This window comes from Leptonotus elevatus, chromosome 10, assembly GCF_054856555.1.
Source record: "Leptonotus elevatus isolate MCC_2025b chromosome 10, RoL_Lele_1.0, whole genome shotgun sequence".
Taxonomy (NCBI): Eukaryota; Metazoa; Chordata; class Actinopteri; order Syngnathiformes; family Syngnathidae; genus Leptonotus; species Leptonotus elevatus.
This window is the reverse complement of record NC_141248.1, coordinates 19,343,694-19,359,284: the sequence shown is the minus strand read 5'-3', so window position 1 is coordinate 19,359,284 and position 15,591 is coordinate 19,343,694. Positions and strand designations below refer to the sequence as shown.

General features: G+C 40.6%; 1 protein-coding gene across 1 annotated transcript; it reads left to right on the top strand.

Moving 5' to 3' along the window:
* Nucleotides 1-562: 562 nt before the first annotated feature.
* LOC147167501 (protein Wnt-2b-A-like) lies at nucleotides 563-10,484 on the top strand. The gene is made up of 5 exons (XM_086086303.1): nucleotides 563-980; nucleotides 4,264-4,484; nucleotides 5,909-6,186; nucleotides 6,950-7,214; nucleotides 9,482-10,484. The coding sequence occupies exons 1-5, from the start codon at nucleotides 853-855 to the stop codon at nucleotides 9,709-9,711; spliced, it is 1,122 nt and encodes a 373-aa protein (XP_085942429.1). The 5' UTR covers nucleotides 563-852; the 3' UTR covers nucleotides 9,712-10,484.
* The last annotated feature ends 5,107 nt before the right edge of the window (nucleotides 10,485-15,591 follow it).

Sequence of the window (15,591 nt, the reverse complement as noted above, 5' to 3'; positions counted from 1 at the left end):
TTCGTCCCATTACATTAAAAAATATATATATATACAGTATTACTTTTGATTTTGGAATTTTAGTTTGTAAATAATATTATTTGGATTAATTACTTTTTTATTCTCCATTGATAAGACAGAAAGACATACAAATAGATTCTGTACAGTGGTCCCTATAAAGTTAAGTATAATCCAGTCCAGGATGCATTTAGTCTTTTATTGAATCTACAAGCACATTTCCGTTTAACATTCTTAATTCTTTCTTACATGTCAAGCTAATTATAGCTCGTCAGCTATATAGCTAGCTAGCTAGCACCATTTTAACATTCTTTTTGTCTAGCTAAGCCAGCTGAATAGTATCGTTTTATTCTTAATTATTTTTAGCTAGCGACACAGACAGAGTGTTGAACTAAAAATAGCCCAAATGATTTCTTACTTGTACCTTTCACAGTATGAAAAAAAAAAAAAAGGAGGTTATGGGTGGTGGGCTTGGTTGTTACAGCGGGGTGGTCGCAGGAGAAGGTGGGTGTGTCACATCCCATCACATGGAGGGTGTGCGTGCGTGCGTGCGTGCGTGCGTGCAGAGAGTTTGCGCATCTTCAGACGAGCACCAAGGATATACAGTATATAAATATTTTCCACAATTATATACGTTTATACGCTCCCATCGAAACAACTAACCCGATGAACGAATGGCGTTTTAATTATGATCCGGGCATGAATTACGCCGGCCTATTCAAATCGACCGGACGCCGGGACTCACTGATGGAGCTTCGCCACACCGCTTAAAAAAAAGTCATTTGATGCTTTTTTTTTTTGTTTGTTTTGGTCATTAACGATGGACGTCGGACGCGCACCGAGCCGTGACCAAACATGAGAGAGCAATCTGCGGACTCTACGATGGCAAAGAGGACGACGCTGCGCGTAAACTCCAAAGCCAAAGTGTACATGCTCACTTGGCTGCTGCTCGTCTGCACGCCAAGAGTGGATTCGTCCTGGTGGTGAGGGAACATTGACGTTTGCTTCACATTGAACGGCAATTCATTGCACAGTATACAGTATTTTTTTTTTTGTTATGCATGTAGCACCCTGATGAGACACTTTTTTTTTTTTTTGTACTGCACGTGGATCTAGAATTGTCCAGGAATATTTACTGCACGTCATCCTATTTGCATGCTGAGAAGACAAATACAGAAATGCACACGTGGAAAGAACTGTAAATTAAATAAGATAATTTATAATATTATAAAGGCATACGAGAAAATTAACTAATTACAAAAAGATTACAACACAACACATATTTGAAATAAATGTACAAAGGGAAATAAAATAATCCATGTTAATAGGCTACATATGAATGAATAATTATTAAATATTTAAACCGGTAAAAATGAACATTTACTTAAATAAGTTACAAATACAATAACTGATAAACCAAAATACATGATCAATAATTAATATGAATAGCAAAAATTACAACCAAATTAATGATAAAAAATAAAATATAGATAACAGTAATAAACCCAAATAAATATTTATAAAAAATGTTTATTAAATATAGTTATAAAATTAGCTATCATTACCATTACATAATAATGTAGTATAATAGGAGAGCAACACATGAAACAGAACACAATTGTATTATAAATTATTAATCTTAAAAAAATGAGAAAAAAATAGAAACTATAAGATATTACAAAATGAGTACAACATAAAGTAAATCAATGATAAATACATCAAATCAAATGAAAAACGAACATTACTATATCAACAAAATTGTAAAAATGGAAAAAATGATGCAAATAAATCATAAACAAAAAATATTTAGAAAAAACTACAATTGAGGGCTGTTCCTAATATATCATTGAGCTCCATGAGGGCCCTCAAACACACACGCACCATTACAAACACATTCATAAATGTGAGGAAGAGAGCTTTCATGCGTACCGAATATTTTGGCCCGAGCCTTGATGAAGATGAATGGTGTGGTGGAGGTTGTACATCATCTCCCCTATCCTGTCCCATCCATCCTGAGCTGCGACTGAAGTGTCAGGTGTGTGCGCGACTGCGTGAACAAATGAGCCTTGATCACTTTTCGAACAACAGTTCAGTGAGCATCAAAGCAGCAACTTTTTGTCCACTGATAGCCTGCTTGCAAAATTTTCAGTAGACTAATCACAAAAAAAAACTACATTTGGCGTTTTCTTAAGCTTTAGGTAAAATCTTTTATTTTATTTTACTGCCATTATGTGCATCTGATAAAATTCAATGCAGCCCTGCTTACCTTTTGACTTTGACATGATGGGAGGAGCGTCACACCCGCGGGGGAATCAATGTGTCATGCAGTGTAGAGTCACTTGAAAGTAGCTCTGAATCTTCACCCATCTAAGCTGGCCAAGTCACGGGCAGAGAAACGCAGTTTAAAGATGGTTATTATGTAAATTATGCCCGATGTGCTTTTTTCCGATACTGTATATAAACGATTGACATGATTGTTTAATTTCATACTTGGATGGTGGACAGGCACATGTATACAAGCCATCCGTCCGGCCAATTGTCACCACCGTTAGGTGCCTCTCTCCGTCTGAGTGTGCGTCCTCGAGTGTCTTTTGGCACAAGTAGAACCCCTGCTCAGCTTTTTTACCGCTGACCACACCGTTGCGCTCTTGAGAAGCCACGGCCATAACGGGAGTGGAAACTGGGCGGCGTGCAGCGATCGAAGGGACTCTTGTGAGGATGTAGACTCGGGTTTTAAACGGTTACTCGTACCGTATGGCGGCATGTGATGGACCCCTTTCAAGCATTGCAATAAAGTCAGGGGTGACGCTATCTGAGTGAGTGAGCGTGATTGGAGCAGGTAGCAAAAGAGCTATCCGCAAGGCAGGAGGTAGTTTCTGTTTTGGACGTACGCTCTGGATGTGACAGGGTTCGGCTTTAAAGTCCACAATGTAAGTTATTGAAGAATTGTTCAAGGGGAGTTCCAAGGTGAACTATTTTTGATCATGGCTACATTTACACGCAGTTAAGGTCAAAATGACAGTTTCTGAAACATTTGGGATAACCCGATAATGCGTTAGCAGACATTTACTCCTGCATACATATCCGATCGAAACCGCGACACACGGACATCGTTACACAAATAGACGCCATTGCCTTCAATAAAAGGCATTACATTCATGTCACGCACCACATTAAAACTCATTCAAACCCATAAATGTATAAAAAAATTTTAATATATTTTGTCCTTCACTCCCAAAAATGTATTCATACATTAGTTTTTATAGAGCATACAGAAGGCTTTGATGCAGCCTCTGACCTGAAGAGGTCAGAGGCAATGGTAGTTATTACAAAAAACGGCCAGTAGGTGACAGCAGAGTATAAGAGATCAGCCAGGGCCATGTTGCAACAAGCTCATTTTGCCAGTGTTTTCAACAGGTTTGTGAATAATGATGATAATTTAGCTATATTCTAATGCTAATTGCTGCAAAACGGAAACAGATACAAATCTACTTTTTTTTCCTGATGAAAGAAGAGACTCTAATCTTTCTTTGTTTTTATAGCAATAGAAGACAATATTCTGTGGGCCTTGCTAAATCAGTCAAAATCTAGTAAAACAGCCGGGAGCAAAGGGGGTTGCTCCAATGAAAATGGCTGAGAGTGACTAAATTAAGAAAGTAGCTCCAAAATTGCGTTTTTTTTATCCTGCGTCGACAAGTTTCACCATTTTTGTTTACCTCTGCTTGCGTGTCCGGCGTACGGACTTATATAGGTGTGTATATATACACACACTGCGGCATTTTTTCCACAGGAGACAAAAAATAACGTGAAAACGGCACGGAGAAATCATTGTATTCAAGTTAGGCTCGTTTAACGAGTGGCAACGTAAGATGGCCGCCGCACATACAAGTAATTCAGACTAAAATTCCAACCAGGGTTCACCAATTCCGGTCCTCGACGTCCGGAGTCCTACAGGTTTTAGATGTTTCGCCCACTAGCACACCTGATTCATATAATCAGCTCATCAGCATGCCTGATAACGATCCTGATCTTTAAGCAGGACTCTGGACCTCGAGGACCGGAATTGGTGAACCCTGGTCTGAAACACTACCATGCAGAAACATCTATAGGCCCATGGGTGCGACCAGTATCTATATTTGATACAAATACAAACCTGATTCATTTGTGATCATATTGAACCCATGTTTTTAATTACAGAATCTTCTTCATATCTAAACATTTCAATGCTTTATGCAACAATGTATAATGGCCGCCGCTCCCGCGCAGGTACATCGGCGCGCTGGGCGCTCGGGTGATTTGCGACAACATCCCGGGCCTGGTCAACAAGCAGCGGCAGCTGTGCCAGCGCCAACCGGACCTGATGCAGTCCATCGGCGAGGGTGCCAAGGAGTGGATCAAGGAGTGCCAGCACCAGTTCCGCCACCAGCGCTGGAACTGCAGCACGCTGGAGCGCGACCACACCGTGTTTGGCAGGGTGATGCTGCGAAGTGAGTCGGTGCGACTGGGATGGGGGAACGTGGCTCTTTTCCAACGTGTGTGAGACACTCCAGTTAATCACCCTTGTAAATGTCGACGCCGCGATCAGATAAGCACATAATGAATGGATGTCTCATGAATAATTCCGCCATATAAACACAAAGAGGTGGTTTTTTTCTCCTTCACGGGGAATAAGGGAAAGTGGGAAAGTGGATTTTCTCCCGGAAAAAGAACAAGCAGCGCAATTGAGGGATCCACACTGGTGATGTATAAACAGTAATAGGAGATGTAAATATTTGGGGAGATGTTTCTGGCAGCCGGACAAAGCTTGACGGCCTGACATATCGCCTGGGTTCTGCTTGGTTGCGTGAGCGGGAATGAGGACAAGAGTTGGGGCCCGAATAACCCCCCCTCCAAATCTCTTCTTTTCTCTCAAATGAAAACAAAGGCCAGTGATTGAGAAAGCCTCCACATGTGCACATGAAAAAAAAAAAGGTGAAAAGAGAGTCGGCCGGGCTGTGATGTCATTGCTGACATGTCTCTATGTCTGCTACAATCCACCATACATGGACTGATCTCTGCATGTACAGGACAAAAGCTGCAACAAGGGGCTATGAAAAAGAATGTACTCTAAACCAACCCAAATTGACTATTCAAACCACTATGAAAACTATTTTGACCAAAACAAACTACCAGTGGGAATGTACTGAACCAGTCTAACATTAGACTGTTCAGACTTAACTAAACTGTAGACCTTATTCTGACTGTGTCGTAAAATGGCAATGTACAAAACTACTAGACAGTATTTAGATCATACCGAATTACAATCCTTACTGTATCAACCAATGGTGAGGTTCTAAACCAACCAAACAACTAGACAAGGGTTCACTAATTCCGGTCCTCGAGGCTCGGAGTCCTGCAGGTTTTAGATGTTTCTGCCGATCCAACACACTTGATACTAAAGATCAGGATCGTTATTAGACATGTTGATGAGCTGATGATATGAATCAGGTGTGCTAGTGGGTGAAAACATCTAAAACCTGCAGGACTCTGGACCTTGAGGACCGTAATTGGTGAACCCTGATTTACTTGAAAGTCCTTTCTATTACTGTATCATGATCATCAAAATGTCGATCCACAAAACCAATCAAACAGCAATATTGTTTTAGACCCTTAGACCCTTCTCAACAGCTATTTAGACCATACAACTATCGTTTCTACTACGTATTAACCGTGTCATCAAATGGACTTGCATTATTGTGGACACAAAACAAGTTACAATTGCTATCTATTACATTTGACATTATACGCATTTCCTGGGCTCAATAGAAATGAAAGAAAGGACACAGAGTTGACAGGAACAGAATCGTGTATAAAAAAGGTACTCACAGGTAAATCTACTGCACTTAGTCCCGCTTGTTCTTCTTCTCACCAGGCAGCAGAGAAGCAGCATTCGTGTACGCTATCTCATCGGCCGGGGTGGTCTACGCCATCACCCGGGCGTGCAGTCAGGGCGACGTCAAGATCTGCAACTGTGACGGGGACAAGCGCGGTCAAGCCAGCGACCACCGAGGCAGCTTCGACTGGGGCGGATGCAGTGACAACATAAACTATGGCATCAAATTTGCCAAGGCATTTGTGGACGCTCGAGAAAGGATGGGCAAGGATGCGCGGGCGCGCATGAATCGGCATAACAATTGCTGTGGAAGAATGGTGAGTTGTTGTACGGTTCTGATAAACTGTTGTATTAGCGTCCCCGCTAATACATTTGGGGTCTGCCAATTACCGGGTCCCAATTTAAACGACACATCCTTCACAAGACCCAATCTAACGGTCTATGTCAATGATTGCGTTTCAACCCATGTTAAGTGTGTCAGTCTAGAGTTTGTTTTTTTCCAGTTCCGACCAAACTACTAGCTAGCATCTTCGTTGCATCTTTGAGGTCTGCCAATAGCTGTCTTCCAAGACAGGGCCTGCATACTTCGGAAGGCCCGATCTTCGTAGTCTGCGCAGATGACATTGCATGCCGTACCTCGTTAAACAGGTCAGGATAGATTTGTTGATAAAACTGCTACTATCCTATCTTTGGAGTCGACCAATAGTGGTCCTCTTAAGTCTGGGACGGTGATGACACATTCACAGGAACATCTGAAAAAAGATTAATCCCTTGTTAGAACCATTTGAGAGATTGTCAGCATTAGAATCCTATGGTTTGCAAGTCCTGCAAATAGAACTGGCAGTAGATATTGCGTGTTGACCCTTGTTCATCTTTTTGGTCTCATGCTTAGCAGAGTTCTTAAGAGTTCCTGGTCCCTTTTACCCTCACGCTCTCGTGTATATATCCCACAGACCATAATTTCCCCCTCGAAAGGGACTCACTAAAAGAAGCAGTGACCAACCTCAGGGTCGTTTCACGCCTTGGCCAATGGCCAACATTGCAGACTTAACGCCCCGTCAACTTTGACCTCTGCTGCAGGCCGTCAAGCGCTTCATGAAGCTGGAGTGCAAGTGTCACGGCGTCAGTGGCTCCTGCTCCCTGAGAACCTGCTGGCTGGCTATGTCTGACTTCAGGCGGACGGGCGACTACCTCCGGAAGAAGTACAACACGGCCGTGGAGGTGACAATGAACCAGGACGGCACTGGTTTGATGGTGGCCGAGCGCGACTTCAAAGGGAGCACCAAAAACGAGCTGGTGTACTTGGAGAACTCGCCAGACTATTGCCACATGGACCGTGCGGCAGGTATCACAACACTCTTCATGCACTTCATAGGCCAATGCTGTCAATGGTGTTCTAAGCGGCTTGAGAGTGGAGGTGAAAATGCTCAAGCGTGGCAGAACCAATGTAGAAAATGTGCAGATTTGTATATTTGTACGGGATGAATTTTAGTTGCTCAAGCAAAATAACTGATGTGGATTTTCTATATCCTCATTTGAGTAGGGAATACCTCAAAGCGGAGATGTTCAAGCAAAAGGGGTACCCCAGGAAGTGAATCTGATAGAAGTAGTTAGGACCTCGGGAGGTCTACTTGCTTAAGCACTGCGCAACAACCAGAGTGGATGAATGGTGTGCTGATTTAAGCAGGGGTACCCTCAGAGAATGAAGCCGATTTTAGCAGAAGTACCCCAATAAGTGTCCATTGAGTTTGTCATTATTGACCAAGGTGTTTGTCAGGAATGTATTGCTACAATACGCATTCCGAGATTTAGATTGTCTGGATCTACTATTCGCAGTTTACCATTGATCAAACAGGCACTTGCTCGATGCCATGTCATCTTCAAACACAAAAACCAGAGGCGTGAAGTGAATGTTCGCATTCCATCACAGCTTAAAGTCCACCGATTTGCCCTTTCCCATCCGCTTTAATTCCTGCCATTTGCTTTGCCTTGTTAAGGATCCGTCTCCCTGCTCACATCCAGTCTCTTCAACAGAGCGTGAAGGCACTCGCGAGGTCTTTTTTAGATGATGCGGTGCACTTTTAAACTGAATACCTTTGCTCCTCCTTGGCTTTGGGCTGATACCTGATGTAATGACTCAAAAGACAGGTTGTTAAAATGTGATCTTAAAAGGGAGCTTATGATGCCTCCTCACTGCTAATCTCTATTGTGTAGGAATTCAAGGCCCGGGGATACATGCAGGCTTATTTTTCAAATCCTTCCTTTGGTCACTTTTAAACAGGGATTCCTCTTAGCCTGAGGGAAATATCTTCTCTTATCCCTACTCTTTACATCAGGGACGCTTGGTCATTATTGGTGGCATCTGATCTTCACACCTGAGCACAGCTTTGGGTTCGGGTCGGAGAGTAATCAAATGACCTGTCTGGGAATGTAACCTCTGTGGGAAAGCTGATATTTCACTTGAGTCTCGGATTTAACTTAAAATATATTCATTGGATGGTAGAATGATACCACATTACATTATAGTTTCCCTGACAGTTTGAAAATTATTTGATAAACTCTCTATAAAGCGTAGACTGAAACACGTACTGACATCGAGTACTTTGATAACCTCAGCTATCTGGTGTAAGATTTCTCCAGTATCAACGTGTCTTTGAGTAAGCATTATAGTGAGATAACGCCATAAAAGATTAGATTAAAGACTTTAAACAAAATGGTGACAGTTATAGAGCACTACCTGGAGTAACTGTTTTGAAATGCCTTGCAATATTATTACACTTCTTAGTTTGACATTGCGGATCATTCCCTGCCAGCCTGCAGAAGATCAGTTGAGAATTGTGGCTGTAAAGACAGACTGGAAACACGTATGTGAGATGAAGCCATAAAAGACCATCAACTGAGATTTGAACTCCCCATTCTGATCTGTCTTTTGCAATAAATCAAAGTTAAGAATAGCAACTTGAACATCGACTAAGAACACGGACCAGGACTATAGATTTCAACTACATGGGCTATCTCATGTAACATCTTCCAGCATGAACAAAGTTCTTGGTTTGACATAAGATAATGAGATAATTTGACTACATTTTTAATAAGTTAAGAAAGACAAACTGATTATTTCTTGGACTATTTGGTGTGAAACGTCTTACAATGTAAATAGGCATCTGAGTTTGACAGTAAGTAGTTCAATAAATGACTGAGGAATATCAGTTGAGACTTGTGAGTGCCAATTAGAAACAGGTACAGTATGTGAGATAAACACGCAAAATGGTCAATTGACAAATCTGACTGTTCTAGTGTTCACAATGAATTTTGAACTCCTCCGCCTTGGTCTGTCTTGTGTAATAAATCATTGAGAAATAAGTAAGAGTGCTTGTATGAGTCTCAAGGAGATTGGCTGAGAATTCTGAAATACAAACTGACTGTTAACCTCAACTATTTGTTATACTCCAGTATAAATAAGATTGTTGGTTTGACAATTCCACCTGAGAATAGTGACTGGCAAAGTTCCAATAACAAACATTCACTGACAGTTATTTTAAAACGTCAAGCTGTAGATTAGAGGATGTGACACAGCGATAATCAATCGGTGCTTCTTTTTTTTCTCGGTAGGCTCTCGGGGCACGGCGGGCCGCGTTTGCAACAAGTCGTCGAGGGGCACCGACGGCTGCGAGGTGATGTGCTGCGGTCGGGGCTACGACACCATGCGCGTCAAACGCCTCAGCCAGTGCGAATGCAAGTTCCAGTGGTGCTGCACGGTCCAGTGCAACGACTGCGAGGACACGGTGGACATTCACACTTGCAAGCCCCATAAGCGACCCGACTGGCTGGACTTGACCTAAGGTCGTCCCCGCCTGTGTTGCATTGTGGGATTTTTTTTTTTTACAATAAACATTTGGCCAAGGACGTTTACTGACTGATGCTAAAACTGGAAAATATGCCCAGTCGTTGATCATGAGCTGCTTGAATGTTTCTGACCATTTGTGGAACTTTGGAAACATTTGTTGAAAATTCTATAAATTACACGTGCTCCAGCAGACAGTAGTGTGAAGCTCCAGATAAAGATTTTTTTTTTAATGATAACATTCAATTAAACAGAAATACAGTGCCTCTCAGTCAAAAATAAGGACAGTACTGTGTCCCTAAACATGGTAGCATAAAATAGATCGCAAATAACCATCTTTAGACGGAAACTTCTGTACCTTACATTGAGTAGCTAGCAGTTAGCATTTGTTGAGCTGGTAAATTCTACCACAATCTGTAACTTTCTCTGCATCATCTTGAGAGGTTAACCACCCTGTTTCCTTCGATGTCAACTCCACAAGGATCTTCGCTTGCCTCTCTAGGACCTCTACTGGAATCTTGCGTTACGCTGCTATACACTGTGAAGCCGGCTAGCTATCTATCACAAAAAAGTTTTGGTTTTTTTGCCAACAGTTGCAAGGTTCTATAGAAAAAAAATGCAAACGATGACTCAAGAATAGGCAAGGCTTTACTCTACTGATAATAGCCCTGATGTTTAGCAAATTCATCTTTCTTTAGGTAAACACTGACAGCTTTTCTACATTTATTAAGGGAGCTTCTGAAAATGGCTGCAATTGTATCTCCAACAAGCATGGACTTTTCTTTGCAAAAATCCCCAGAGAGTGGTGGTGGTGGGGGGGTGGGGGCACCATCTTGTGTTGACGTTGGACACTTGCTGTTTTCGCACATTCACTTCTGACGCCTCACTGAAAACTTTGTTCATTTCTACCTCTGGTCCCTTGTCTTTGTTTCCATCTTTGCTTGTTTTGATTCGCACATGCACAAGCCCAAGCCTCATTATTTTCTTGCTCTCTCTCCATGCTTGGATGTTTTCATTGTGGTCGCAAACTAAATTTCCAAATATTCAGAGTATTCGGGTTACGAAAAACTGAAAAGCCTTGGCAGAGGGCTATATGTTGGCCTTTGCGTCGCAGTGAGAAAAATCAGCTACTTTTGTAACCAGCAGAGACAGAATGGTCAGTACACTGGTGTGAAAGAAACCCACAACTGTCACTGAAATAGCTTGAAAGTGACAACTTGAATTTGAAAAAAAAATGCATTTTGACAAACCGCAACGATACATGGGCCAAAAATGGAGCTTTGTGGCAAATTGCTTACGTTCTGGGGCTGCTTTTGCTACATTTGGCAAAGGGTGCCTCAAATCTGAGTACAATGAAATCTCAAGACTACCAAAGCATTCTTAAGAAAAATTGGGCTGCCCAGTGTCAGACATCCTGTTCTCAGTTATGTTCTGGAGCTGCTTTGCTGCATGGAGCACATTGTGTCTTCAGTCTGTTCGAGGTGCAACTAAAACTTGACACTAGCAAAGCATTTCAAAGCAAAATTGTGCTGCCTGGTGTCATAGAGCTTGGTCTGGGTTATGTCCCGGGGCTGCTTTGCTACATCTGGTACAGGCTGTACAATGAAATCTCAAGACCATCAAAGCATTCTGGAAAAATGTGCTGTCTGAAATATTACTGTCCAATGTCAGAAATCTTGTTCTCCCTTACGTTCTGGGCCTGCTTTGCCCCCATCTGACACAGGATGCCAAGAATACAGTATCAAGGCATTCTAGAGGGAAATTGTCCTCCCCAGAGTCAGAAATGTTCAAATCACATATGCTCAAATCCGATAATTTTCAGTAACTTTTCACAAATTTATTGTCATTTTCTATTTATTTTAGTGACTGTGGGTTTCTCTCGATGTGCAACTATGGCTACAGTTTGAATGCTAGCTACATGGTTTTAAGAGAATACTAACAAATGAGCAAAAAATAGGTCCTTTTGTTAATGCAGTGTACAAAACCACAAATGTGCCAACCAAGACTAAAATAAAAAAATATGACTCACTATTTGCCGGAATGCCTTACAGACGGCACATTCCTGCTGGATTACTTTGGTTAAATGTGACCGCTCATCTGGCAAAGGAGGAGACATCTGAACTAGTTCCTGTCAAGCTGGAAAGTCTTTCACAGTAGCCTGTTTTGGGATTTTAGACAACAAGCAAATCATTCATATAAAAATGTATTTTCTTTTTCAGATATGTAAGTAGTATGGCCTAAAATAGGTCGTCTTTATGGCAAAATCTTGTCTTTTTGTGGTAAATTAGTTTTCATTGCAATTTTTTTTGTGGGGGGGGGGGAACAAAAATATTGTTTTCTGTCTGAATATAAAGATATTCTATGTCATATAGTTTTTAATGGTACAACGATGTTATTTTGAACACAAAATAGAATAGTTTTGTGGTAAATTATAAGGCTTCATAAGGGGGGGTAAAAAAATCAAGCTTTTCAGCAAAATATGGTACAGTACTTCAGTTTTAGCTGAATATACAGATTTTTGAGTCGAATGTGTCGTTTATCTTGAAAAATTGAGTGTTTATGTGGAAAAATATGTAGATTTCAACGTGTTTTTTTTCCCGCCCTCCCAAACAGCGCAACAGAGCATACATTCCTCTAGCTCTAAATAGTGTACAAGAAATGAAGTATCAACTGAAACTGAGCCAAGATGGAGCCTCAAATTGGGACTTTCGACATCTGGTTAATGCAGCCAAAAGTCATGTTAAGCCCAACGGAGATTCTCTCAAGGGTGCTTTGACGGGGGCTACTAAATGAATGTGACAAAAAGCGGCGAAATGTGGAGCGTCAACACATTTTTTTCCCGGGAACGAGAGCCAACGTAAAGTGTGTTTTTTTTCTCGCATATTTTGAAGGAGGCCAAAATGACGTGCAAGTCAATCAACACAAAGAGGATGTAAATGATAAGAGTGTGGGTTGTGTTTATTGTAGAACAAGAAGACAAACTTGATCTTGAAATACACAATGAGAAAATCTCCCCAAAACAGTTTCAGGATGCTGTTTGACAGTTTTTCCCATGGGAAATAAAATGTTGCGAGGGTATATAAAACCAATACTATGGCAATGTTGGCAATTTTACCAATATTAACGGTCACACAATTGTGAATATAATTTACTTTAAAGACAAATGGCAAAGACATAAGTAATGTCACCTCAACATAAACTAAACATTTGTAAGTGAGAAAATGGGAAAACCCCTGATCTAATTAAGCTCTAATACCACAAATTCTTACCTTTAAGCTGACATGTTAAAAATTTTTAATCAGCATGATTTTGAAAAAATCTACATTTGAATGGCTTGCGCACCAACTAGTCAGGTCTCTGGAGGGGAGCTGCCATTCAGAATTTTGACAATTGCAACATTATAATTTGGCTAAGTTTCAGGGCTACACAAAAAGGGGGACAAATAGAAAATTGTAATTATCTTGTCTACAGGTAATTGAGCTGGCATTTTTTAACAAAATTGTCCAATAGCGAGCAGTTTTGCACTTCCGCCGTATAGTTCCGCAAGTAATTTACATAATCACCACCACACCAAATTCCTCCGTCCTTGATTTGGTCTCTAGGCTGGTTGAAGATCCCGAGCCGCTTTCAAGTGACAGCTGGAGTCTACATTAACTGATACACCAAAAGGCACAAACACCACACACCCAATTGGTACGACGCTGCTGCTATCACGCAAAAGCCAAAAGGTAAGCAGAGCTGCGAGTTTTGTTGGATGTTAAGATTAGCATTAGCTAACAGCTTCAGCTTCTGATAAGCGGCACAGACTTCTGTAAAGTTGTCACTTGCATGACATGCTGACATCTCGATTGACATCATGAATGGTGAACATTTTTTGCGGCACATTTTCCGAAACGTACGAGCTCAGCGAGGCTTCAACTGCACTACAAAGCTGCCACTGTGCCTTCATAATAACGCTGACGAATCCGTTTCATATTTTGATGGCATGACTCTGGCTCGCAGCCTTTTGGCGGTCCTGGCCGCCATCCGGGGAGGTATTTTCACCTCGGCAATGCAGACCTTCCTGCGTCTATATTAAACCTTGTTGATCCATCCCGTGTCACTCCTATTGAGAGCGTCTGCCCCCTTCTCCTCCCACTCAGCTACTACATGCCATGAATGGGATGGAGACAATGCGAGCACCTACAGTAGGTCGTGCCGTGCTAAATAAGTTCAGCGGGTTCAGTGTCAGGTGACTCTCCAGCGACACACACTGCATAGCAACAGTGTGAAAAAGTCAACTGAATGACTGGCCCCTTCTAACTTCTTAACTGTTACAGTTACTGTTTAAGTGTTAAAAAACAAACAAATTTACTGTTGAAAAGAATACATTAGACAATAAAATGTGTACTTACCCATATCTTTGAGGATGTGCGAGGAACACATGGAGCAGCCTGTACAGAGCGAACAATGGCCGCCATGGGCACAATATGTAGCTTTATATAAAATCAAGATTTCAGTTGGAAAATATTGATAGCCAAAAAGCACAGTCGCCCAAGGAAGATTTTTTAAATGTTTTCCATAAACAAGAAAAAATGCTATTTTTAGCACGTTTATCGCTATTTATTGGTTTTCTGCAATTATGCTATTAGGCTATTAATATGTAGTTTATATGGCAAAATCAAGCATTATAGTGGTAAATTATTGTTAGTCAAATAGCATAGTAGCCTGAGTCGTATATGGATATTTGTGGAAAGCAAGAAAAATCCCATTTTTAACATGTATGTTGGTATTTATTTTTTATTCTATATCAGTAAATTAAAAAGTGACTTGGACAATTATGCTACAAGGCCCATCATTTGAAGTTTGTAAGGCAAAATCATGTTGTTTAGTGGTAAATTGTGGCGTTTTCATGGCAAAAATAATAAATAAATACAAATAAATGTTAGCCTAAATAGCATAGTAACCCAAGTCATATTTTAATGTTTTCAAATGCATTTTATAGTGATTTAGTAAAACCAAATTAAAAACAAAAATTAAGCCTTTTAATGGTAGTATATGGAGTCAATATAAAGCATTTCTCCAAATAATTGCTTTTTGGTGAAAAAACATGTACTTTTCACAGTAAAATCAGTGCTTTTATTGTTTAGCCAAAAAGTCATACTTTAACTTTTTTTTTGTTTTAGAATCAATAAACAAAATGAATTGCCTCAAACACTGAATCAACCTTTGTGGATTACCATGTTGCAAAATATCAGTCATCTTAGACAATTGATTTTTTTTTTTTAATGGTATGACCTTAAGCTTTAAAAGGTTGTGCTGTAGTAACATTCAACACACTTCAAATCAAAGCGCTGTCTATTTGCTGTGAAAGCAGTAAAACAAATAAATCTGTCTCTTCTAAGACACACTGTGATTAAAGTGAGGGGTGTATGTGATGTCATGGGTGTCTGAAAGTTTAACAAAACTAAAAACAATCCCAGTAGAATTTATAAAGTATCTGGAATACTTCTTCATACATAGCAAATGAAAAAAAGTGATTAAGTACTGGGTCCCTTTCACAATAAACCCGAAAACGAGCATGTCCGACGAGCCTGAAACACAACTCTATTACATGGCAAATATATGTCAAGTGGGAACAGTACTGCATATAAAATAAAGTAGTGTATATACAGTAAATGGAGAAATATCATGACATCATTCGGCAAAAACTTATTGTTGCAAGTGTGTGCGGTCCATATGACCTTGTGATAATGAAGACATTCATTTCAGCTGTATTATAGCTATACGAGTGACTGATGGTATAGATACGGAATAATCAATACAAGTCATCGTGTGACGCACAATAAATGACCATTGCGTGTTTTCTCACGTAGACACACAATCAGGCAGTGTTCAC